Raw genomic sequence first — 26,380 nt, forward strand, 5'->3', positions numbered from 1 at the left:
TGAAACCTGAGGGAGGACGGTGTGTTCCATACACACACTCTCCCTGCCTGAAGAGTTAAAAACTTGTGAAACTACTTGCAGCCAGAGACTACTGAAGGTGTGCATGTCTTACTTTGTTCTGTGGTTTGCCAAAAACATGGAAGCATTTGGGTCACCCTCTCTGCCACATGGTAGGGCCAGAGAGGGGAATGCAGCACTCATGCTGGATGCAGAGCTGCAGCCTGGAACTGCCAGCAGCTGGCAATGTGTGAGCCTCTGTGGCAGTTGGAGAGAAAAGGTGAGAAGGAGGAAAAAGCAGGAAGGGTTCTCTCTTTCTCCCTGTGTATGTGTGTGTGTGTGTGTGAGAGAGAGAGAGAGAGAGAGAGAGAGAGATCCCCTTTTTGTAAGTTTGCTTACTCTGTTTGCAACGCTTCCTGTTCTCCACACTTTCACTTCCCTGCTGGCTCAGTCTCTCACTCTCACACTCACACACAAAATCTCTCCCTGCTTTCTCCCCCTTCAGCTGCAGCTGAACGGAGTGGGAGGAGGTTAAAAATAAGGGAAGGGGGGAGAAAGTGGAAACTCCCCTTTTTTGTAACACCTTGGCTTTCTCCTCCTCCTCTTCCCCTTCTGGTGCCCCCCCCTCTCTCTCTCAACTTTTCCTGATTTCTCCTTCTCACCCTTGCTTTCCAGCTGCCACAGAGGCTCACACGTTGCTGGCTGCTGGCAGGTCTAGGCTGCATATTTGCATCTGGCAAAGTGCTGCATTCCTCTCTCCGGCCCTACCGTGTGGCAGAGAGGGTGACTGGGAGCCGGCCAACGCTTGGCTTGTGTCATCACGTGATCCCATCTCCCCACCTTTCATCCCACAGGCCCGTTATGCCCTGAGGCGCTAGGCTTACAGAACTTCATTGCCCAGGTGAGGAGAGGTGAGGCCCAGCAAAGTGGGGCCAGGCATGATGAGGTGTGGCCTGGCAAAGCAGAGCCAAATGAGGAGAGGCCCACATGGAGTGAGCCTGGGAGGGGTGGGGCGGGGTGAAGCAAATGAACTGTAGCTGCTGCTCTGCACCACCAGCCCCCAAACGCTTGCTGTTTCCTGTTTGTGCGCTGGGGGGCACCCAGTCTGGTTGGGGTGGGCCACAGCTTGGGCAGCCTTGGGGGGCCAAATCTGGGCCCTTTGTGGGCTGGATCCAGCCCACAGGCCTTGTGTTTGACATGTCTGTATTAGAGAGATCTTGGTTGTACCTCCTAGTGGTTGTTGACAATATAGTGTTAAATCCTGGCAGGAAACCTAGCATGTTTCAAAGATGCAAATAGGTGTTATAGTTTCTTTCAGCCTAGATCACATGGGGTTGTTATACACATCTGTGCAAGGCTAGAGCCCAGAAGTAAGCTAGAGCCCAGAAGTAAGCAATGCATTTTCCTGAGTTGTCACAAGATAAACTGGGACTGTTGTGGAGGGCTGAACCAATAGGCTGCTCAATTCTGCTCAATATTAATGTTAATATTAATATATCACTTTATAAAAAGCAGTAAATTATATGTTTTTGATTAGCTGCTACATGCTATGTCTTACATTTGATTTCTATTTTCTGATTGACTTTATGTGGGCCAGACAGGGACAGTCAAAGGGGCATAGCAGTATACATTGGTGGAGTCAGGTAATTATTGTTGAGGTTTTCAATAAAGTGGCAGCCCTTCATGTTAAAATTTAGCTCTCTTTTTTCTTTATACGTTTATTTCACATTATTTCTTTCCCTTGACTTTTTAAATGCACATTTTGTATTTGAGTCTAACTTTCAAATTAATCTTCCAATTTGGATCTGTCCCCCCAGTTTTGATTCAGGCAGCTTGGCAAAAATGAGAGGCAGACTCCTGTTGCTCAATCTGTGTTGTATCTTTATTTTATACAACTACTTTATCTAGCTCTTCCTTTATCTGTCTTTCCAGATGGCTATTTAGAGTTTGCTCTTAGGCTCTTGCAAACATTCACTAGCAGTTTTTAAAAATTTTTCCCATAGCAGAAAATATCCAGAAGTATGAAGAAATAATACTGCTTTCCAATCTACTGTTAATTTTTAATGCCAAGCTCTATATGCCTTAAGCAGTGTTGTTTTTTTTTAAAGAAAAAGCTGGTCTAACCTGAATATCTTTATTATGAAGGAAAAGTGCCAGTTGAATCAAACCCTGTATCAGCTGTCCACCTGAGCTCTGCTCTGGCTTCTATTTGCTTCTGAAGCTGACCTAGTGAATCATATCTTTGAGAGTAAGGAATAGCAACGGAGATTTCAACAGAGCACTGAGGCCTTAAGCAATGTCTGTAGAAAAAAAAAACCTTTCAATTTCTTTTCCATTGAAACAAAAAGGGAAAATTAAGCATTCTTTCTTAAAGAATGATTACCATAATGTGCAGTTTTTCCTGTATGGTAATTAATTAAGAAAATCAGTGACAGTGGCATTTGCAAAGGATGTTACCAGTATAATTAAAGACAAAAGTCATAACAACAGTTAAACAACAGACTAAAGTACTTATTCTTGGACAGGTGCACCACTCTGTTCCTTTTTGAAATGTGAATCTGCTCACCAGTTTATTTCTGGTGTTGCCAGGCTGTCATAGGAAATGCCCAGAGAAAATGTATATTCACAAGCAGAAATGGATTACAATTATGCTTAGTGTTTATTGAACAAATTTCCATGAAAACCAGACAATCTTGTTTTGCAATAACTGTAGAGATTAACAAGTTTTATATGTGTGTGTGTGTGCGTGTGCGTGTGTTTTCTGAGGTTTTCGCGGGTGTTTGTATGTAGGTCTTTGGTTATTTGGGTTTTCTCCCGCGTAAAATTGGAAGTGTCTTGGCGACGTTTCGACGAAGTCTCATTCGTCATCTTCAGTGTTTTCGGCTTCGTGCTTCTAGGAGCAATGTGTGGTCTTAGCTGTTTCTTCTTTTTAACTGCCAGTGGGGGTATGAACTGATTGGGTGGGAGCTTGGCTGTGTTCTGATTGGGTGGAGGTGTGTTCTGATTGGTTAGGGGCTTGGCTGTGCTCTGATTGGCAGGGGGATTGGCTGTGCTCTGATTGGCTGGGAAGATGGTAGAGGACAGGAAGACCTGAAGGAATGTTGTCCATGGAGTCGCGATGGGTTGGACATGACTTCGCAATTAATAACAACAACAAATGGGATGGATATATAAGATGCAGAAGATTGAAAGGATCTTTTGAATTATATAGAAAAAAAATGTTTCTAAAGTATCAGAAATCCAGTGGATCCAATATTAGAGCTTTAAGGCAGTATAACAAAGTGCAAAAAGAAATTTTGAATCATGTAAGGGGTGAACCTTGCATAGTCTGCCATTTCTTAAAGCAGCATTGACTATTGTATCCAGCTACCATATGAACCTAAGAAAAGATGGATTTTGTTTAACTGCAGTTGCAGATAGTGGCTACATTATGCCCAAAGGACCTTTTTGCCATTGTACATCTTATTCATGTTCATGTGCCAGCAATGCAGAGTACAAGATGTGTCTTACCCCAGAATCCATTAAACACTTAGGAATTGTGCTATCTTTCATTTTACAGGACTATGTGTAAAAGCAGTTCCACATGAACATCTGAGACCAAACAGAATCTGTCTTCATTTTAAGGTTTCCAAGAAAATGCACATATGGATGAGCATCTTTTTTCTATTTTTAAAATAATTAAGAAGGAGAAAAGTAAACAAACAATGAACATCTTTCCAGGGTCTATATTAGTCTTTGTTTAATTTCTTCTTTTTCACAACTCTACTAAGTGAAGTTTAAGTGATAGACTATCATCTGGATCAGCTAGTGGAAGTGCCAGAAGAGGCTTCTTCTGCACATGTCTAATGCAGGCACAGAAGGATCTTCTTGTTATTGAAAATGGATGATAAAGTAGCAGTGCCTCTAGAAGAGAATTTCATTGCCTTCATGTTGTAAAACATATCACTGAAGATAGCTTAGCTGCCTCACACAGATCTTTAGCATGGATCTATCATTGCTATTAGTGCCATATAGAAATACTCTTCTGCATTTTATTCTTCCAGTTTTTATATCAATCAAGCAGAAAACAATACCCTAACCAACGAACTACCAAGGAGAAAACCATACCCCCACCAGGGCAGGGCAAGCTACTGTATATAAACAGGCAGCAAGTCCCAAACTCACTAATATTGACGATGTTGCCTAATTGAGTATTAAAATGTCTGCATGCAAACAATCAAGCTTAGAGAGCACCAAGGCTCCACAGTTTTCATACTGCTGAAAGAATTTGTTTTTAAAATGTCTTCCAAAGAGAGGAAAATTTAAGCAAAATTCTTACATGTTATTGAATAAGACACACTGTAGATATGAATTGGCAAAACAGGAGTAAAAAGTTTGCATTTACTCCATATAGATGATTTAAAATTATTTAAAAAAACAAAGACTGAACTAGATTCCTTATTAAAAAGCACAAAACAATTTAGTAAAGATATTAGAATTTAATTTGACATCAAGAAGTGTGCAAACATAGCCATAAAGGCAAGCAAAATGGTTGAAGTTGATAGAATACAGCTTAACAATGAGATTTGATAGAGGCAGTAGGTACAAATATTTGGGAATTTTGGAAGCTTACAATTTATTACAGAATCAAGTAAAAATACTTCTACCAAATATATTAAATGAGTTCAGAAAAATTTGAAATTAAAGCTAAATGGTAGAAACATCATTAAAAAACTAATATTTGAGCAATTTCTATTATTCAATAGACAGCAGGAATAGTTGAACTGGAACCAGGTACAACATGATAACTTGGTTCAGAAGATAAGAAACTAACAATAGTGCACATAGTTTTGCACCCAAAAAGTGATATTGATCAGCTGGGTTTGCAAGAGCTGAAGAAGGTAGAAGACTTCTACAAGTGAAACAAACTGTGGAGGGAAAAAAATATATGGCCTGAATGACTACATTAAAAAAAGCCAAGAACCCTTTCTGAATCAAGAAAGCTATTAAAAAGCAAAGGTGAAAGCTAAATATGGAAAATAAATCATTTAAAGCCCATTTATTAGTTGGAAGAACAAGTCAGTGTAGGTCAATACCTGAAGGAATAGAAGGAAAATCTGATAAAACTCCCACATGTTAAAAAAAGAAAGTGAGGGCTTTATTTTAGTGGCTCAAGGACAAGCTTTCCAACTAATTGCATCAAGGTGAAAATTCAGCATGTAATTAACATCAAATATCATTGTTGTAATAAAAAGGATGAAATAATTGACCATTTGATCAGTGACTGTAGCAAAATTTCACAAACTGACTATATAAGCATCATGATCAAATTGCCAGAATTGTTCATTGGAAACTTTGCCAGAGGTTTGACTAGAATGTGGTAAAAACTATTAGTACCCTAAAGTTGAGAATGTTTTGGAAAATGAGTGGGTTAAGATCTTATGGGACTTTAAGGCCCAAGTAGAGTGGTATCTTGTTCATAACATGCCTGATATAACAATTACCGAATTGTTATTGATATACTGGCTGGTTTTAGGTTTAAGAAAAACAATTGGAAAAAATTACAGAATACTGAGACTTGCAGATTGAATTTGAACGCTTATAGTAAAATAAATTCATTGTTTTAATAATTGTTATTGGAGTCCTCAGAATGATATGTAAAGGATTTCACCAATAACTGGAAATATTGAATTTACCAGATATGAATACCCTCATTTTGGAAAAAAAACAAAACATAAAACCACCCTACTTGGAATTGTCTATATTCTAAGACTTACTTTAATAATTCTGAATTTGATGGTGGACTTGTATTATTAAGTTTCCACCAGTCTTAAACTCTGAAGATTACCCATACATAAATTAAATTTATATACTGCCTGAATCCCAGAGACTCTTGAGTGTTTTATAACTATTAAAATATCTTAAAAAACTGAGAAAAATACAGAAAACACAAAAACAATGACAAGGCACACTTCCAGGATCCTGACAGATGATATTGTTTAATTGATGGAACCTGGATGGCGCCCACCCTGCTAGGTCAAACTCACTGGGCAGATACCATGGGAAACAGGTGGTTCCCCAAAACAACCCTTTTAACTGGTATATCTTAGATATATGAAGGTAAAAAAGTAGAGGACGCCACAATCTCCTCATCAAACCTCTGCTGTGTCACTACACATGTGTAGCAGAAAGCAGCAAAGTTTTCAAGAGCAAGGAAAGCTAAAAAATCCCACCCAAATTCTTAAGGATTTACATTATATGTTTCATATATTTGCCACCTCAAAACTAAGGAAAGTATGCAATCAAATCATTAAACTTCCAAGGCACGATCAAAGGATTTTTAGGACAGAGAAGGTTTGTGGGCTGCATGTGGCTACAGAATAACAAGTTGTAAACTCCTGCCATAGATGCATTATCATTGTGGTAATCGTTATTATGTCCTTGGTTAATTCTGGATATGAAGTAGCTTCTTCAGACCTAATCAGAAGCCAATTATATTCTATAATAGTGGATTCCTGCTCTATGCAGAGGATTGAACTAATCTGTCTCTGAAGTCCTTCCAACCCCTTACATTCCATGATTGTTATTGTGTAGTAGCTGCTGTTCTTACATTTTTAACAAAAATGAGTTCAAATTCTAAAATGAAGAGAGCTTCTTCATTGGTTCTACTGATAATGTTATTTTTATAGCTCACCTGGCACCTGATCTTACATTGTTTAGTACTAGGCAAAGATCTCTTTTATTTTCTCATGTTTTAAATACAACATTTGATTCCCTGATTATTGCTTTTGGTGCTACTGTTCTGCTGCTGCTTTTAGATATTATTGTGTGATTGTATTACTGTTTTTATGGGCTGCATTATTGTTGGAAAATAAGTGTTGGGATAGATTTCTTAAAATATTGTTTTCAATGTGATTATTTAAAAATATATTTTAGATATACAACATACACAACAGTGACATATTAATATTTTAAAATAAAAGTATAGGAATTCATGCCATTTACTTCAGAAGAGATACTTACTTTATTATGAAGAACCTGTGACAAAATGTGAAATATATATAGATGAGGGAGGATAAAATAAATATATTTCCCTGACCTATATGTGAACTTCTAGCATTTATTTTGTGAACTTTAGACTACTCCTCCTGAATAGAGAGTGGGAGGCTAGACAGGTTGCATAAATACAGCATATTTACCTAAAAGGATAAAATTGTCTCATACACATAATCTGTTAAAGCCTTCAGCTGGAATCAGTGTTAGTTTGGTCTTCAGCCTAATTGGAATAATGAAATATTGCTGAATTGATCTTTAGGTCTGGGCTACTTATGTTATGGTTGCCTAGCTTAGGAATCATAGGTAGCTAGTAACTGAGAGAATTGAAGCTTTGAAGATAAGATGTTGGCTTGGCTGGATACCCTTGCAAAAAATGGTCAAACTCTCCATGGTAGGGAGTGGTTTAAGCAGTACAAATTCTTTTGGCATAGAGTAGAAATTTTACAGACCCTTAATTTAAATTCCATATCAAGTGGAAGGGGATGAACAGAGCAAATTTAAATTGGTGCACAATGTTTGCTACATTAGATTTCATGAAAGTTGTGAGCTTTCTAAAGCAGCATCAGAAAGAAATTATGGGTAAGTAACCTTAAAAAAAGATACTTTATCTGTCTCTGTCACTCTGCAGTCTAGAAAGTATATTGTTTTCACTGCCATTTTGAGAACATTTTTTGTTGGATTTTCTTTATTCTATCAAAAATATAAGGTACTGAGATTGATCTGATTTTCAGTCAGATAGCACCACCCTTAGGTTAACATAAGGGTCACGTTAGATAATGAATAGAACAGACTAAAGAATTTTCAGGGGGGCAGGCTAACATAGTTCCATTTTAGCCAACAAGTAGATGGGGCCAAGAGAGCCAGTTTAGTGTAGTGGTAAAAGCATTGGCTAGAAACCAGGAGATTGTCAGTTCTAGTTCTGCTTTAGACACATAGCAATTGTTAGTTGCTTGGGCTGGTCACTCTCAGCTCTAGGAAGGAGGCAATGGCAAACCACTTCCCCAAATTTTGCAAAAAGAATTGCAGGGACTATTCTAGGCAGTCACCAGGAGTCAAAAACTGACTTGAGGGGCCAACATATTCAACATATCGTAATTCCATGTTTTGCTCCCTGATAATTTTGTCTGCACAAAGCTACTCCACTTAGAACATAACTAACTTGCCATTCTTGTCCTCCTTATATCGTTTTATATTTCCTTTCTTCTTTCTTCACATTACAGTTAAAAAGATAAAAATTAATACAAGTTAAAGAAAAAAATAAAAAAAGTATTTGGAACTGATAATTCCTTATAAAATTTATTTAAATTAATTCTTCATAAACATTCATTTATTTTCTTTGGGATTCACCAGCCCACATTGTATTGAAGAAAATTCTATTTTTATATTCTCTTTTTCATTCAGTCTTCAGATACCATCATGCCTTCCTCTCTGTTTGCATCCTCAGCCCATATCTCTTTATCATTCCCAATATATAACTTCCTGGTTCTTCTTAGAAAGTCCCTGTAGACTCTCCAGTACAGAATGCAAGCTTGTATCCTATCTGTTAAAAAATGCTACTCTCTTTTAACAGCATAGATTAGGTCTGCAAGCAATCATTGCATAAATGTAATTATTGAAATAAATACTATTAGCAGTTGTGGGTTAAGAGGATAGGTCCTCTTCTGGAAAGGTAACTGGCTAAAGAACAGGGAGTGGAAGGCAGAAATTAATGGTCATTAAGATGCTACTTAGTAGAAGTACAAATTTTTGTTATTGTTATTCTTTGCAGAACTCAAATAGAGATAATTGCAATAGCAGTTTTATAGCATCCATTGGTGTTGAAATGCATTTTGAATTAAAAACTCCAATATACATTTCAAATTTTAATTATTGCATTTGGAATGTTCCTACGCATTCTTGTTTTAGTAATCTCAGCAAAATAAAATTTTTGAAAATCTCTTTAAGATGTACAATGAGACAAGAGTATCTGAGTTTTTAGGCAAGTGCTATTATTGACTTTAAATATTGATAAATCGATAGCAAATATTTTCAGGTAATAGCAGAGATTTCAGAGGTAAAAGCAGTTTCACTCTGCTAAGAGAAGGGTATGTCTTTAAAGAAGAAACATTAGATTCTTTCCTAATAAAAATTAGAAAAATAAAAGTATTTATTTAGATTTAGTTCAATGTTTCTTGTTTAATTTTTAGTTCACTTTCTGTGGCAATACATTCTGAATGCTTAGTTTTAACATCTAATGTTTCAGAATTCTTTCTGCAATGTTACTCTAGAGCTGTAACTGGTAGGTCTGATACTGAATTGAGCCCCCCCCCAAATTCATTCCCAGGACACCACTGAGTAATGGAATCTTCTCTGTGTCCCTCCTTGTGCCTTCCCTCAAGATGCAGTCTTTATCTAAAAAAATTATATATGGCTATGCATTTTAAATACAACTCCTCAGTCCCAAAAGATGACATTATGTAAGAGAGGAAAATTAGGTCTGGTGGTGATCTGGTGTAAAGGGCAAAGTTCTTGGAGAGAGGCAGTTCTGCGAGTAATCTGGCCCTGCAGGCCTTTAAAAGAGACAACGTGCACTTTGAATTGCACCTGGAAACTTACTGGAAGCCAGTGGCTTATGGGTAAACCTTGGAGAAAATCTAACCTCTAGGTCAAGGAATGGACAAAGTTGGTGCAAAAGACGAATCTGGGCAAAGTTTCACCTGCCATGGCTATCACCTGCATTTTGAGCAAGAGGTCTGAGTCAAGGAGACCTCAATTGCACATCAACTTTTGCAAGGAGTACAATTACATCAAGAAGTCAAGATGAAAAATAAAATTCTGAGAAAGAAATACCAAACTTCAATATGGGTTCATGGAAAGTGGAGCCAACAACCCCGACTGAATGAAGAGCTAGTGACAAGACCAGCTTCTTACATTTCCTCTATGAATAAGAGAGAACTTGAGATTGTCCATATGTACTCCAAGACATTTCTTTCTCAAGAAGAGACTGCAAAACTCCAGCAAATTTAAAGCTCCGGGAGACAAGGAGTAGCCATTTTGCCTTCAAAAAGAACAGTTCCATTTCTAATCACTTTAGGAAATTGATTTGTTAATTGCATTTTAGCTATTAAAAATCCTTGGTAGCACAGATTTTACAGCAGCAGGTGAGATTTTTTTCAATTCTTAGCTAAATAATTTTTAAATACAAATTTAAGATTTTTTTGCTGGAATAAACAGCAAAAGGGTGATTAAAGTATGATTTTAGAAAGTTACAAATGGACTAAGGTTTCAGACAAATTTGAAATGAAATTTTAGAATTAATTATAAAGAATCCTCATAGGAAAATGTAATTGTTTTGAATTTTTCTTTTAAAAAACATAAAAGATTAAAAATGAGACATAGAGGGAACTAGAAGGAAGTGAAAGTTACAATTAAAGGAGAAGAACATTCAAACTTGACTTACAAATACAGAATGAAATAAAATATTTTAACATTGGATATATTGAAGGATATTTTTGAAAAATGGACCCAGAAGTTAATTTTCAGAATGTTTGCTTCTATAGATTTTGTTGAAAAGATATTATGGAAGAGGAACAACTTTACCTAACATGACTGAGGCTAATTAAAAGAAGATTTAAAATGACAGTCTATAAGGATTATATGAAAAAAGATGTTACACAATAGACACCAGCCAGTGTTTTAATAATTAAACAGATGTACAAATAATAAACCAAGAGAGTGTCCTCGATAATTTTCCAGTATTGGATTTATAAAAGAGACATGTTAATGTTTTGAAGAATTTTGTGAAACAGGACAAAGAAAAAATGAAAAGAAATTAAGTTCTGGGACATTAATCGAAGGGATTAAATATCCAGATTGTTAGAAGTAAAAGGAAGGAATGTAAATTTAGTTTATTTTATCATAGTTAAAATAGGTATGTTATTACCTGCATTAGCAGAAGGATAGAATCAAGATGTTAATACCACTTTAAGACCACACTTTGAATACTGCATCCAATTTGGTCACCACGATGTAAAAAGATGTTGAAATTCTAGAAAGAGTATAGAGAAGAGCAACAAAGATGACTAGGGGATTAGAGGCTAAAACATACAAGGAACGGTTGCTGGAATTGGGTATGTCTAGTTTAATGAAGAGAAGGACGAGGAGTGACATGATAGCAGTGTTCCAATATCTCAGGGGCTGCCATAAAGAAGAGGGAGTCAAGCTATTCTCTAAAGCACCTGAAGGCAGGACAAGAAGCAACGGATGGAAACTGATCAAAGAGAGAAGCAATCTAGAACTAAGGAGAAACTTTCTGACAATTAGAACAATTAATCAGTGAAACAACCTGCCTCCAGAAGCTGTGAATGCTCCAACAGTGCCAGTTTTTAAGAAAAGACTGGACAGCAATTTGTCTGAAATTGTATAGGGTTTTCTGCCTGAGCAGGGGGTCAGACTAGATGACCCCAATGCCCCTTCCATCATCTTCTTCTTCTTCTTCTTCTTCTTCTTCTTCTTCTTCTTCTTCTTCTTCTTCTTCTTCTTCTTCTTCTTCTTCTTCTTCTTCTTCTTCTTCTTCTTCTTCTTCTTCTTCTTCTTCTTCTTCTCCCTTAAAAGATTTTTTGCTGATGTCATGATTGAAATGATGAGAATTTATGGATTTGTTTATAGATTAGATATGGAATATGAGATAAATCATTTGTTGTATTTTTAATTTATTCAAATTGTTTATTTGTTTGGTGAAGAGAGAGGTTATTTCTTTATATATTTCTTTTCCTTTATTATTACTTTTCTATCTTCTCTGTTCTGCACCTTTTTAGCTTTTATTATTCTGTTTTAGTTATAGTTCTTATTATTTTAAATTTTAATCTTTAATCTTCAATACAATTACTGATTTTTTTAAAAAAAGATTAAAAAAACAGATTCAAGGGACCCCAGAGCCTCTCAGTTTTGCCAGGGTTGAGTCATCACCTATTGTCCCCATCCAAAACATCCTTCAGACACTGATAAAAAACTTCCATAGCATTGCTTGTATAGTCAAGGATGGAAGTATATACCTGAATATCATCACTATGTTGATGGAAATTCACCCTGTGGTGACAGATGTCCTCACCCAGTGACTTCTGGCACATAGTAAATAAGGAATGCAAAATTCTATAGATTTTGCTGCCACCGGATCCTTATGTGACTTGTTTCATGCTGCACCAGGAAACTAAGTTAAGGTCCATTTAGTGGGATTTATTCCCTAAAAAGTTTAAAATTGTGGACAATGTCAAACAAGCTGAAATCAGAATCCCTAGACTAATTTCAAGAAAGGTGGCTTCTGAAAAAGGTTCTAATAAAATTGATTCAGAAGAAAAAGTAGCACCTTGGATAGCACCATGCAATGTTTATCCTGGAATGTCTAGAGAGGAAGGTTCCTCTAACTATGCCCTATCATCACTGTTCCTCAAGCAATTTAAAGTATTCTAGCACCATGCTGTTTTGGCCCTGCAAGGCCTATGCTATGTTTGTATTGTGGTTTGAGTGTAATCATGCAATCTATGGAAACTGAAAGAAACTTACTGTATTTTTCCTGTATTTTACAGGAAAGGCAAGAGATACTCAGAAAGCATTAGTAATGGAAGGGTTTCAAGATTCTTAACTCAAAAATTTATTGCAAAGATTTAAAACATGTATGGAAAAAGGAAACACCCCAATTCCTCCCAAAATTTGATGAATATTGAAAAACATATAAATTTGATGTAAAGAAAACGAACAAGTAGATTTTCTTTCTCTCTCTCATAACAACAATGTTGAGCCCAGAACAGTTGGGTAAGATCAAGGAAGGAAGAGCTACATAAGACTTCAGTGAGATATTTATAATACCAGTTCACAGTTTTGGAAACTGGAAGAGGAATTTCTTACCTTTATAGTGAGTTTCTAGAGGTAGCATTTCTTTGAATGATTTGAAATGCTTCTTCTCAGATTTCTTTTCATCTAGGCTGAGTTAGTGTTTATGACATAAATTGCCAGAAGATTCATCTTCTCTATTACAATTGTTCAAGTCTACTTTCATCTCTATTACTTTTCACATCTTCCTACAATTTTTCACATCCCAGGAGCATTCAGTGAAATATCAATGATGCAAAGCAGAAAAATGCATTTCTTTATACAACACACAATAAAATTATGAAACTTGCTGTTCATATGATGATTGCTAGTAAATGGCATGGATGTAAAATGAAATCAGATAAATGTAAGGAGGACAAATCTCTTAATATGTATTAGCACTCTGCAAAGTTTGGATCGAAGTATTCTTTCCAGACCTGGATGAAGAAAAGCAGCCCTAACTTCTAAGTATGAGTATTGGTACTGTTTTGCTGAAGAAAAAAGTTTTCTAAAACAAGGGAACTAAGAGAAGTAGATTGGTCCTATCTTGATATTCTTAACTGAAATACCTAAGCCAGCTGCATTGTATCTGTGATGCAAAGTGCCACAGAGATAGTATTTTTATTCTATCTATATACCTTTGATTATGTAAGTGGAATAGTGTTCTTATACAATTACCCTGCTTGTAGGCTTCTCATATTTACCTGGTGGTTGGCCACTTTGGAAATAGTAAATATGGCTAGGCAGAGATTTGGTCTCATCCAGCATTTTTATTTTGCTATACTAAGGTGCAAGGACAACTGTAATTTTAATTGATTATTGGCAACCAAGTATATTTTTGATGATCCACTTAGATATATAACTCTGGTTTGTTTGATGAGCCATATGGCTATCTATGGTGTTCCCAAGAGTCTTCTCCAACACCAAAGTTAAAAAGCATCAATACTTTCAATTCCACTTTATTAAAGTCCAACTTTCACTTCTATAGAGCAACACAGGAAATATTATTGTTTGCATTGCTTGCACTACTTTGATCTTTGTGAGGGCAGATACATCACAGCATTTGAATATCTTTTCCAAGGCCTTCATGGCTGCTCATATCAAGTGCTAGTCTATGGCATATTTCTTGATGTGGGACTTTTGAGGCACAAAATTTGTCTGACACCAATATTAGTAGGCTTTAAATATCAAATTAGTTTTAGTCAGACATTTAAAAGTTAATAATACAAAGCTATGTAAATATATAATTTATATTGTGTATTCTGTTAAGTTATGTAGTACTTGCTATAAGAAGACTTCTGTGGTATTTTAAAGATTATCCAAGTTAAATTCTATTAAATGAGTGGAATCGGTTCCCATGTTGAAACAATAAAAAACTTCTAAGAGACTGAAACTGTTATTTTTTGGAATAATAAACAATATTTAAGGTGGCAGTAGAAACATAGCTGTTTTTGCTGCAAGAGACTATAATGCTATTTCTCTGCAAATTCTATGGGAATTAATGCATTTATTTATTTATTGGTTCATTAGATATATATGGCAACTTATCTCACCAAGGGTAACTCTGGGTGGTATACAATATCCAATAAAACAATTCATCTATAAAAATATTCATATAAATATATAAAAAATCAAGGCCAAAGATTAAGATTGTTAGAATTATTAGTAAAAATACATCAACCCAAGGTATGGAGACAGTTTCTACTCTGGTTCCCTGGAATCCTCAGGCCTGGTGACATAATTTTTCTTAAGGCAGGGGTCTCCAACCTTTTGGCTACTAGGGACCAGTTCCGTGGAGAAAGGTTTTTCCATGGGCTTCAGAGTGAATAATTTTGTGTGCTGCCTGCATCCCATAGATGGGGCTTTGCTTTTTTTGTGCAGACCAGTTGCTGGCATGCCTTGGCCCAGTACCAGTCCATGGACTGGGGATTGGGGATCCCTGTCTTAAGGGACTTGGGAAAACCAAAAAGAATGGAGCTAACTGAACCTTGGGTTGGGGAACAGCGTATTCTCCACAAGGTGGGCATCAGAGCAGAGATGGTTTTACCAAATGTATGTACCTAGCAGATATACCCCAAGCATGTTCTCTCTGCCATAACTAGTGGGATGTTAGTATATAAGGACCTCCCAAATTGCACACTGCATCTGTCTGGGACAGTGCAATGCTATCCAAAACCAAAGATGACATGGTTCTGGAACCAGTTGGCCCTGAACCTCAGAACCTCTTCATCTTGCCAGTTATGTCTATTGTTCCCCATGCAGACCCTCACAGTCTCCAGGCACTGAGATGAGACATTCATGACATCACTTAATTCAACAGGGGCAGAGATGTAAAGATGTGTACTGGATGTAACTTCACCCAGCAGCCTCATGTAGATGTTAAATAGGGGCTGAGAGCAAACTGAGCATTATGGCATCGCACATAGTAGAGGCTGAAGTGGGACGTTTACTTGCCAGTCAACACTGACTGGAATGGATCCTGAAGAAAGGAGATGAACTAGTACATCAAGCTGACCATCCTCAATCCTCTGAGGCAGTCCAGAAGGATACCATGTTCGATAGTATTGAAAGCCATTAAGAAGTCAACTAGGGCAGGAATAGATACATAATGCCCATCCAGCCCACACTAGAGATAATTGAAAACTGCAACAAATACCATTTCTAGCACATACATCCAGATAATTCATTTTATCTGAGCTCCTCTGGAACTGTTGTACAACCAACTTTTTAACTGCTTTTCCATAAAAGGAAGGTAGAAGATTGGATGAAAATTGTCCAGTTTGGTGGGATCTAGCATTGACTTCTGGGGTAGGGGGCAAAGCAAAGCCTCTTTAAAGGTAAAGGAACAACCCCCTCACTCAAAGAACCATTAACCATTGCTAGAACCCACTCGTGGCACTTCCTGGGCCACTTTATCCAAAACACTTGGGAAATTCCTGTATAAGGGTGCAAGGACTTGTAATTTATGCTAAATAGATGTTACTGTGGTTCCACTACTATTGTTACTCTAGTTCTGTTTATATGTATTGTTAGGCGTATGAATGCTTCAAAAATGTTTCACCAGAAGTGATCGGGGATACATACATTAGCACCTGTTTAAAGCAGCTGGATACTTTTTTAAACTTCTGAACAAGCCTAAAAATATATAGTTGCTTTAATAAGTCATATGTAGACTCATATTTTCTTACTGAGATGTGACCTGCCTTGGGATCATGAAGCTGAACTATAAAGTATAATGATCTGTAATAAATAAAATTAGTATGTATTTTTTTTCTGTTGTAGAAATACTATTTCTAGATGATATGTCACTACAACTTTAAGATTTTTTTCTTTTTATCCAAAGGAACAAGTAAATCACAAACTAATTTTCAAAAAATTGCTTTAAATCATCTTGTTAATCATATTGAATTCAGTTCCAACCTTATTTTTAAAACACACTGAAATTGCCAGTTCTTTTCAAGGTAAGTGTTCTCAGGAAACTGCCAAGCTTAAAGTGGTTCTGTCAGTTAGAGGGTTAAAAGAGGTCAGTTTACCAGAGCAACAGAGTCTGGTTGAATTTTATTAATTTTGTCAGAATACCTCTCAGAGATTCATTTGAGTTACATCAGCTTTAACAATAAATACTAAAAGTGTATTCATTTTGTGCCCCCCCCTCTCTGCATACATACATTCATGCATGCAAACTTTTTTCTTTCTGTTAGCTAAGGATAATCTTACTTTAGTAGTTTTAATTTTTGTTGGCTGATTCCAAGCTCATAAGCTCTGGAATAGGCCCTAACATCAGCAACATTGCAAACATTTTTCCAACTGATTGTAAAGCATAACACTCCTTCAAGTTATCTTGTTGTAAGTAATAATTCTCCAAGTTAAAGTGCCATCCCTGTGTTCCCTTCTTTTCATCCTGTTTAATTGCCTGATTTCCCCCTTTCTTATTTGTTCCATACAGTGGGAGGAAGTCAGTGGCTACGATGAGAACCTCAACACAATACGTACTTACCAAGTTTGCAACGTCTTTGAACCCAACCAGAACAATTGGTTACTTACCACCTTCATAAATCGACGTGGTGCACACCGTATTTATACAGAAATGCGCTTCACTGTACGGGACTGTAGCAGCCTTCCCAATGTTCCTGGTTCCTGTAAGGAAACTTTCAACCTATATTACTATGAAACAGACTCTGTTATTGTCACCAAGAATTCAGCTTTCTGGACTGAAGCCCCCTATCTCAAGGTGGACACTATTGCTGCAGATGAGAGCTTCTCTCAGGTGGACTTTGGTGGCAGGTTAATGAAGGTGAACACAGAGGTGAGGAGCTTTGGGCCCCTCAATCGGAAAGGCTTTTACCTGGCCTTCCAGGATTATGGGGCATGCATGTCATTGCTGTCTGTAAGGGTCTTCTTTAAGAAGTGCCCAAGCGTGGTGCAAAATTTTGCCATCTTCCCAGAGACCATGACAGGAGCAGAAAGTACTTCCTTAGTGATTGCACGAGGTACGTGCATTCCCAATGCCGAGGAGGTGGATGTGCCCATTAAATTATACTGCAATGGTGATGGGGAATGGATGGTTCCCATTGGCCGCTGTACTTGCAAGGCTGGATACGAGCCTGAGAACTATGTGGCCTGTAAAGGTAAGATGATGATTTGCTGTTGTCTGATGGCCATTGCCTTGTCAACTAAAGAACTGATCGGAAATCCCTGAAGTTAAATAATGGCTGAGATACTTTTAAAGTATTTATTTATTTATTTATTTACTTATTTATTCAAGAGAGGAACTTGGGCGGTGTACAATAACTCTTTTTCAGTTAATAAAATATTAAAATCAAAATCAATTTAAGATTAAAAAGTTGTAAAACTATAAAAATAATATCATAAAATTTCAAAAGGTGAAACATTCCAAGATGGAGGGTTAGCAGTTGTTAATGCAGTTGTTAATGCAAGCAGGGAGGGTCTCATAAGCCCAGCCAGCCCCACAGTTGTGTGGGCCTCTGTGTCCCTCACGCAAGGCTGCACAGCTAGGTTTTGACTCCTTTGCAGAAGACCAAGATACTGGGGGCTTTTTTCACCTCTGAGGGCAGGATGTTCCACAGTGCAGGGGAAGCAGTAGAGAAGGCCGTTTTCCTAGACCCCGCCAGTCAAAATTCTTTGATTGATGGGGACTTGCCAATAGATGGACACTATTAGCTCTACATTGTGAAGGCTAACATCATGTGGTTACCTAAGAAATTGCAAATTGACATAGCTTTATTTATTTGTGATAACTGAAGTTCTGAAATGAGTCTTCTCATTGCCTGCTTCTCTTACAGTAAGGACTGCTAAGGTAGTTTAGCTTTTCCAAGTTAAAGTAGGCAAAAGAGATGTAATACTAGGGCACAATAGATACAGTATATGTTGATCAGTGCCAGTCACTTCTTGACTCTTTTCTTAGGGAAAGTGATCCACGTCTGAGTGCCAGAACATTCTGCCTTTATTGATGAATTTCAGCCAGCCCAATATAGGTAGAAGCACTTTTGCTTTCTTTTTTTATCCTCCAGGTGCTGCAGATGATGTTTCAGCTCAGAATAGAACAAGGCAGTCATATTTTATATAACAATCCTGAAGTTTGTGCAGTGATTATCTATAGCAGCCTTTCCCTTCGTGTTCCCACTGTTCCTGTCTGAGATTGATAGGACAATGATTCCCACTATCCGTGGTCATGCTGCCTTGGACTGATAGGAACTGCAGTGCAATGCATTAAATGGGGGGAAGATTGATTGAACCCTAATTCATCCAACTTCTGTGTGGTTGGATGAATTAGGGTTAATACTCTAGCTCTGCTGCTTCATTTGCCAGCTAATAATTTTCTGTATGCAACCTTGTAAAAATGTATGGTCAGTAAATGGGATCCAGTTTGTGATTACCAATTCTTACAAAAGGCAAATGGTAGCATGTATAAATAGGGGACAATTATCTGACCCAGTGACATTTTTGTGATACGTAAAGAGAATTGTGTCAGGAAATAAAACGACAGCTTGCTTCATGCTGGCCATTCTATAAATAGTTATTTTCCTTTCTTACTCAATAAAGAGAGAGCGAAAAAGATCTTTTCCTTTTTCTAAATCTGAAGTCCAGATATTAGTTTGGTTATGGACCCATCAATTTAGAGAGGATGTATTTTAATTAAACTTAAACTAATGAGACTGTCTTAACTGTTGTAACTGATCTGCATTTTTCTCCTCTGTGTGAGTGGAGCCAGAGTTTTCATTCCTCTAAGTCAAAAATGGAGACATTAAAAAGATAGGCTGAAATGGAAATCCATACCCTTTCTGTTTTCTCCTTTGGTGATTTGGGAATGAAGGCATCAACATGATCAAATATCAGCTGTACTTCTGGATAGAGTATGGAGATCAGCACGATTCCGTTAGAGTTTGTAGGTGTGAAATCACATACTGGGAATAGTTCATTGTGAAAAGAGAACTGTGCTGTATGTCGTGTCTATAAAAGGATAAGCATATATAAACAGCAGTCAGTCACTGGTTAGGTGGCCAACACAGAGTTTAAATACTCATTTTTCATAACATATGCAGTATTTATATATGAAAAGCTGAGAGAAAGGCCTACAAATGTTTACTAAATACTTCAAGTTGCAAAAGATGTATACTACTGTATATGCAACACACTGTAAAAAAGTTATTTGACCTTATATTCTTATTCACATTTTAAAATTATCTTCCAAATAACTTCCTGCCAACAAAATCTAATAATAGAAAAGAATATTACTTGGCTTTAAGTATGTTTTCTAAAGAATGCTTAGTTGCTGGTGCTTTGTTTTTGGTCTGAAAACAATATCTAAGGAAAATAATACAGATATGCAGTGATTTGAATTGTACTTCAGAGTATGTGGTTTATGAATGTAATATATTATGCAACTGTTTAAAACAGCCATACTATTTTCCAAATCATATTGCAGCTACAAAAGGCAGCAAGCAACCTTGAGAAAAGATGCGGGTGCTTTAAAGAGTTGTAGACAGATGCTACAATTTCTGTCCTGTGCACTCCAGAAAAACCTTTTCAAATTATTTCCAAAGCTCTGCTCACCTCTAGAAATTGATCTGCAGAAAATGGTTTTAAATTTACACATCATTTTCCTCCAGCTTTGAAATGCATTAAGATACAGTTCCCTTAAACTGGATTTGCAATGCTAGCTGAAAATGCCAAAGATTTATTCCAACATATCTGGAAGGCATATCAATCTGTAGTTGATCTATGAACAGAAAATAGAGGCTATTCATACTACAGAGACTCTAACTGTTTATTGGATTTAATCAGACGAATGATGTGGTTTCTTGCAAGTTACTGTGCACTGAAATAAAAACAGTAAAATAACAGGTGATGGTTCTTCATATATCACTGGAAATGTATAACAGTCATAAAATGGCATTAAAATGTAATTGATGACCATTATCATGCCCACCATCTAGTGGCTTCATGAGCAGGTGCTGAAATAAATTGAAACCAAATTACAACATAGAAAGATTAAATATGAATAATGTGAGAAGGAAAGATGATAGAAGAGAAAATGGAATAGAAGGATTTTATGCCTCTACAAAAGTTTCTACACAATGATTGGGTAGGCAGTGCTATCCATCAGGTGTTTCAGACTACAACTTCTATAACCCTTTGTGATAGACCATGCCAAGTCAACTGATGAGAATTAAAGTTCTGATCAGTGTTTTGTTGCTTGAGTTTACTTTAAAAATATGGAATTTAGTGAGTTTCTGTAGATACAGAATGAACACTACAGAATATACATACCTCTGTGTGTATGTGTGTGTGTGTGTATACACACCAACTATGTAATGGTTTGGTTTATCTGGAATAGATTTTAAATATTGGTGTTAAACAAATGTTTATTTGAAAGAGAACTTCTATAATCTGCTCATAGATTGCATGAAAGCTAAAGTCTTCCCATATGAGTACACTCCCTGTTAAAGACTACAATAATTGAATACTTTCCCCATATTGTATTTTGTTAAAAAAGTGTTTTGGAATGTAAAATTTCACTTTTTGTGAATACCACAAAAATTAATTATGATATATATTCCTCAGCTAACCATGAAAAGATTCTATATTGCTTTCTCATTTTGATCATTTTGACATAACCTTTCTATGTGTTTGTTCTCATAACATGATAAAATGCCCACCTAATGCTGCAGCAATTCCAACAAAATTGCTGTTTTGCATATACAGAGGTACAAAAAAAAGAGAGAAAGAATATAGCTGTGTGGGACTATAATTTATTTAAGATTTCTAGATGTATTTCCTGTAGAAAAGCTAAAAACTAATAAAAATCACATTACTTGGCATTTTTCAACCATGTTGCACGATTGCTCTGATAATCACCTAATCAGCACAACCAACTAATGTGCTGGAAAGCAGATTGTGGGAATTGAAATTCATAAACAACTGGAGGACATCAGGTTGGGAGAGCCTCATGTTAACCTTTTGACTGCGAACTATGAGAGAATGGAAAATGGGATCTGTTTTATTGTATGAACAAAAGAGATTTGGCATTCTTAAGATGAAAGGAAACACATTTCCCTGGAATGGGTGATGATGATCGGCATTCTGGCAGGATCAGAAAGGGAAGCTGATAGACAAAGTTTTGCTGATGTAACTCACTAGGCAAGGGTGTGTCATTAACGTTATGCTTCTCAGTGTATTCTCTTTCACTATTCTTTTAATTTCCTACTGCATTAAATATTTCAGATAGCAGAACTAATATCTGATATTGTTAGCTTAACCTATAGTTGGTTCAGATATCTTTGGAATAGGATCGAACACATTTGACTTTACCCATGTTTATGAAGATGTTTGCATATCTCTTTCTGCATTGGAGCTGTAGCCCAACCCCAACTGAGTCTTCTGTCAATTTATTTTATTTCTGCTTTTCTTTGACTGCCATTATAGACTAGTTCCTTGATTTCTTACAGTTTCCAAATCTGGAACAGCAAAATGTTCACAATGCCACAGAATAAAATAGATTAGTAAGGCAAGAAATTGCATTGGAGCTAAGTAGAGAAAACACTAGGACCTGTATGATCAGAAGAATAGCATGGGATGGGTGATTGTTATCTGATTGTTTATTTTTTAAATAAGAAATGTACCAAAAGTCTCACACTAAGCTTGATATGTTTTTTGATATGTCACTCATCTTTAACAGGAAGGAGATATCATTTGGTGAAGTAGCAACTGAAATATTTTAAGTAATATCTACGGAATTTGGCCACCTGCATAGATGAGATTCTAGTTTTAGATGAAACCACATCTTTTTTCATGAATACAGTAGGGAGGAAGTTAAGATAAAAGCTCATCAGCCCTTTGAGTAAGCCAACTCAAGAAACAGCCATGACAGAGGTTCTTGGAATGTTCTTCATTGTAAGAAGATAGAATAACAGAGTCCTGAAAACATGTTCAAAACCTGCCTGCTCCTATTAAGAATTACAAAGTTCTGAGTCTCTATCTCAGAGGTTCTCAACCTATGGGTCGCAACCCCATTTGGGGTCGATTGACCATTTTACGGGGGTCGCGAAACAACGCGATCCGCCATTTTTCCCCCAGGGGGCACCGCCACGCATGCGCGCTGCGCATGGGCTGCCGCCGCGCATGCACATCGCGCATGGGGGCGACCCACGCATGTGCGCCCGCATGGAGGCGGCGCCGCGCATGCGGGGCGCGTCCGTGTGACAGGGGTCGCCGTCACACGGAGATTGAGAACCGCTGCTCTATCTTAACAGTTTCTGTTTTCCCAGGACTGACCAACTATTTCTCCTTCTCCTCATTACCTGATGTAAATTCCTCTATAGTGCATAAAGATGAGAGAAAGCCAAAGAGACAATGATATCCATCCTTTGATGATGGTTAGTTTGCTCATAATTTATGCTATTATTTGACTCTCATGAGAATATTCTTAAATACTCTTAAAAATGCACCCAGCCTGAGACCTTGCACATAATGTTGTCTGGATATACTGCTTGAACAGTTTACATTGTTTTTGTTTGTATTCATTAATTTAATTTTATCCCACTTTCCTTTTTAAAAATGCTACTTGACTATATCTATTGACCTTAAAATGCTTATTCTTACACATGGTTATGTTATTGAAGTTTAGTTTTTTAATAAATAATGGATCTAGTTAGCTTGAGGTGACTTTTTAATAGTAATGTTATTAAACTTTGCAATCAAAAATAATAAAGCTAATGTAAACTAAAAACATAAAAGAATGAAAAAGAAATGCAGAAAAGAAAAAATAGAAAAAAGAAAAATACAACTATAGTAAATAAAAATAAAATCTACTTCCTCCTTAATCACAAATATAAACAGTTTTAGTAATGTTTCACTTTCCCTACAAATAAAATAAATGATTATATTCCATCTCTTATGTATCAACAAATCCTTTCAGTCCTGATCAGCAAAGTCTATTAAGTATTACCAGAGATGATAACACAAATCTATTTTAACCTTGATCATATAAATCAACTCTATATTCCTTCTTTTACTTACAATAATCTTGACCTTTGATGTCTTCAAATAATGTCCCAAGGTTTGATTTTCATTTTTTCTTCATCCTTTCTCACAAAAGATTTTAAAGCTTTAACAAGCCTCTTTTGTAAATCCATTATAGAAAACTTATCCAAGGGACACTTTTAGTTTATTATTTCTATATCCCTTTTAGACATTAAGACATCAGTGTCCTTTCTGATTGCAGCAAAATGGTTATTTCTCCCAAAGCTCTAAACTTGCTAGAGGCCACTGTTCTGTGGCCTCTTTGTAGGGAGAGGAATTAAGAAGAGACAATCCACTTGCGGGCTATTCATTTTGCCTTGACCATTGTCTTCATTTGAGCTATCTTCAGTTCTCCATTTCTTTCCTGGAAGTCAATTTTATATCTAGTTTTCTTAAGGTGGGAAAAATGTCATCTATAAAGTAGGTTGACTTGAGACTGAGTGACTGATTCAAAGTCATCCAATCAGCTTCCATGGCTAAGATTAGCCTTGAATCTGGGTTTCCCTGGTCACAATCCAATTTCTTTGCTATACTGGTTTTCCTAAGGCCTGACATTAAAAAAAAAAAAATCAAACAGCAGATCATTCTCTCGAAGAAGACCAAACAACAGCTGCCATATAAACACAAACTCTCCAAAGTAAGGTTTGTGATTTCCTGGCTTCAAAGGATTGTGCGGGATTGCTTTGGCTGGCTGGCCCTCTTTCATCTTTCTCATTATTTCTTGAGCAAAGCTGCAGGAATCAGAACAAGCTTTGATGGGTTCTGATTTAAATGGAACTCTGGGAACAACACTCTGATTCTTTCTCTTAATTGGAACTTTCCTCTCTCTTATTTTGGGCCTTGCCATGCGTGCTGTCAATTTGATACTACCTGCTGGAATTCTCAGAGGGAGCTGGATGTATAAATATGGAAATTATATGATTTAGTCTCTTCTGTCACTGCTTTCTGAATTTATATTAAGATTGTTCAAATTCTTCTTTATGCCTCATGGCTTTACTTACACTTTGTCTCTTTGAAATAACATTCAGTTGAAAGAGTTTAGTCCAAAGCGAAGCAAATTTTGGTGCATTTGATGTAGTGACAGCCAGACAGCTTTTGTATGGATTTCATGATGAGTTTGGTAATAAATAAAAATTAAACTCCTAAAGAGATGATTTTGTTCTCTCTCTCTTTTTCAAAATGTAGTGTTCATATTTATCAGATTTACCATTTTACCATTTAAAATCTGACACGCAATCTTTTATTACTATAATACCTTTATGAACTATTATAAAATCATAAACAATGACACCCTTCAAGAAAAGATCCACTTAAGATATCAGTTTTAAAGCTTATATTTGACTGTTGAAGGTTTCAGAAACAATAACTTAATAACTGTAATCTAAAGTGTATAAATTGTATTAGTATTTTGAAGGTTTAATCGAATGTTAATAAATGAACGATGGCCAGTAACAGAATTTTCATTAAAGGAATGATTTTCTCCTTAATGAGCAAAGAGTTTTTAGGCTAAATCTCCATAAAATATATTTGAGAAATAATTGCAATTTAATGTCACAATAAGGTGTTGTGTGTGTGCATGCTTGTGGGATGCATGTTTATAAAACATACTTGCAGTATGCTATTCAGTCACTAGAGGTCTCTATGCACTCTACAGAGTTAAATAGAGGGTGTGTCCTTTGTAGACAAAGAAGAAAAAGACATAGCGGGAGGAATTAAAATCTTTTCTGTTTACACGTAAGACTAATGACAGAGACTCCTTTTGCTTATAAATGATTAGATTTGAACAAACTTGTGAATCAAAGCTTTAAACTAACAGAAAAGCAGCAATTTATATTTTCCTTTAATAAAAAACAAAGGACATCATCCCATATATTTAATCACCACAATCATTGAGCTAAACAAGTATGAGTGTCTCTCACACCCAAATTTCCAACTCCCTCCCCCAGTATCCAGGGGGAACAAGGCAAGGCATGAAAGCATAATCCTCTTAAAGGATTCGTTTGTGTTTCTCAAAGTAGGCTAAGGGTGTTAAAACTGACAGAAGGGCTCTCCTCTGGCGTATCCTTGCCTTTCATTCCATCTGTTCCATCTCAGTGACCACATGGCCTCAGAAGACCACTCACACTCATGCAGGTACCCATTAGTGCATTTCTGAGCAAAACTAGTGATATTTTTTACCAGTAAAAGATAATTCATGGTAAAAGGTGTTTCTTTTTTTATAATAGAAGAACAACAAAGTGAAATTATTCCAATGGAGAGTTGCCACTTTTCATATAGCTTTTATGTGATACATGCCGTTTATCAAGTGTTTTCTCCTTCCCTTATTGGTGGTTTGCTTGCCTGTAGTCACTACTTTAATCTCACACATTATAATAAAAGAGATTTTGAATGTCAAAAGATGCCCCAAAAGTCTATTAGTGTGATAGAAATACATTTTTGTAAGCCTTTTACATTATTTTTCAAGCATACTACTTCAAAGCTAATTTGAAGATAAGCATATGTAAATTCATTGAAATAATTTTAATTTTACCCTGTTCTTGTTGATCCTATTGTAAATGACATATAGTAACTTTGCTAATAAGCCAAACAAAAAATGAAAAGGATCCATGTTGTGGTGGAATTTCCATCTTGAATGGGGGGAGGAGTGAAAAGACTGCCAAGCTTGGAGCCCTTGCAGGGAAGGAAGGGACATACACCAGCCCCCCAACCTCACCCCACCTTCCCCAAGAATTCCTGAAACCTTTATTTGGCAGTTCCCAAGAAAACATAGTCAATCTGGCAATATTCTTGTAAAAAGGTAGGCAACAATAAAGAAGTGGACAAAGGGATAGATAGGGAACTCATCAAATTTGCAGATGACACCAAGCTGGCAGGAATAGCCAACATTCCAGAAGACAGGCTTAAGATACAGAAGGATCTGGACAGACTTGAACACTGGGCACTAACTAACAAAATGAAA

The 26,380-nt window shown here is 36.5% G+C and overlaps 1 protein-coding gene across 7 annotated transcripts in view; it reads left to right on the forward strand.

Moving 5' to 3' along the window:
- Positions 1-26,380, forward strand: part of EPHB1 (EPH receptor B1) — a 407,526-nt gene that overhangs the window by 154,059 nt on the left and 227,087 nt on the right. For all 7 annotated transcript variants that reach the window (XR_005558711.1, XR_005558712.1, XM_039360062.1 and 4 more), the window contains exon 3: positions 16,826-17,507. Coding sequence is in view for 5 of the 7 variants with exons in the window: in XM_039360062.1 (XP_039215996.1) it covers positions 16,826-17,507 (682 nt within the window). In the remaining 2 variants the exon portion in view is untranslated. The remainder of the gene's footprint in view (positions 1-16,825; positions 17,508-26,380) is intronic.

This window comes from Crotalus tigris, unplaced genomic scaffold (genome assembly GCF_016545835.1).
Source record: "Crotalus tigris isolate CLP2741 ecotype Arizona unplaced genomic scaffold, ASM1654583v1 scf7180000019154.1569036, whole genome shotgun sequence".
In the NCBI taxonomy this organism is placed as follows: Eukaryota; Metazoa; Chordata; class Lepidosauria; order Squamata; family Viperidae; genus Crotalus; species Crotalus tigris.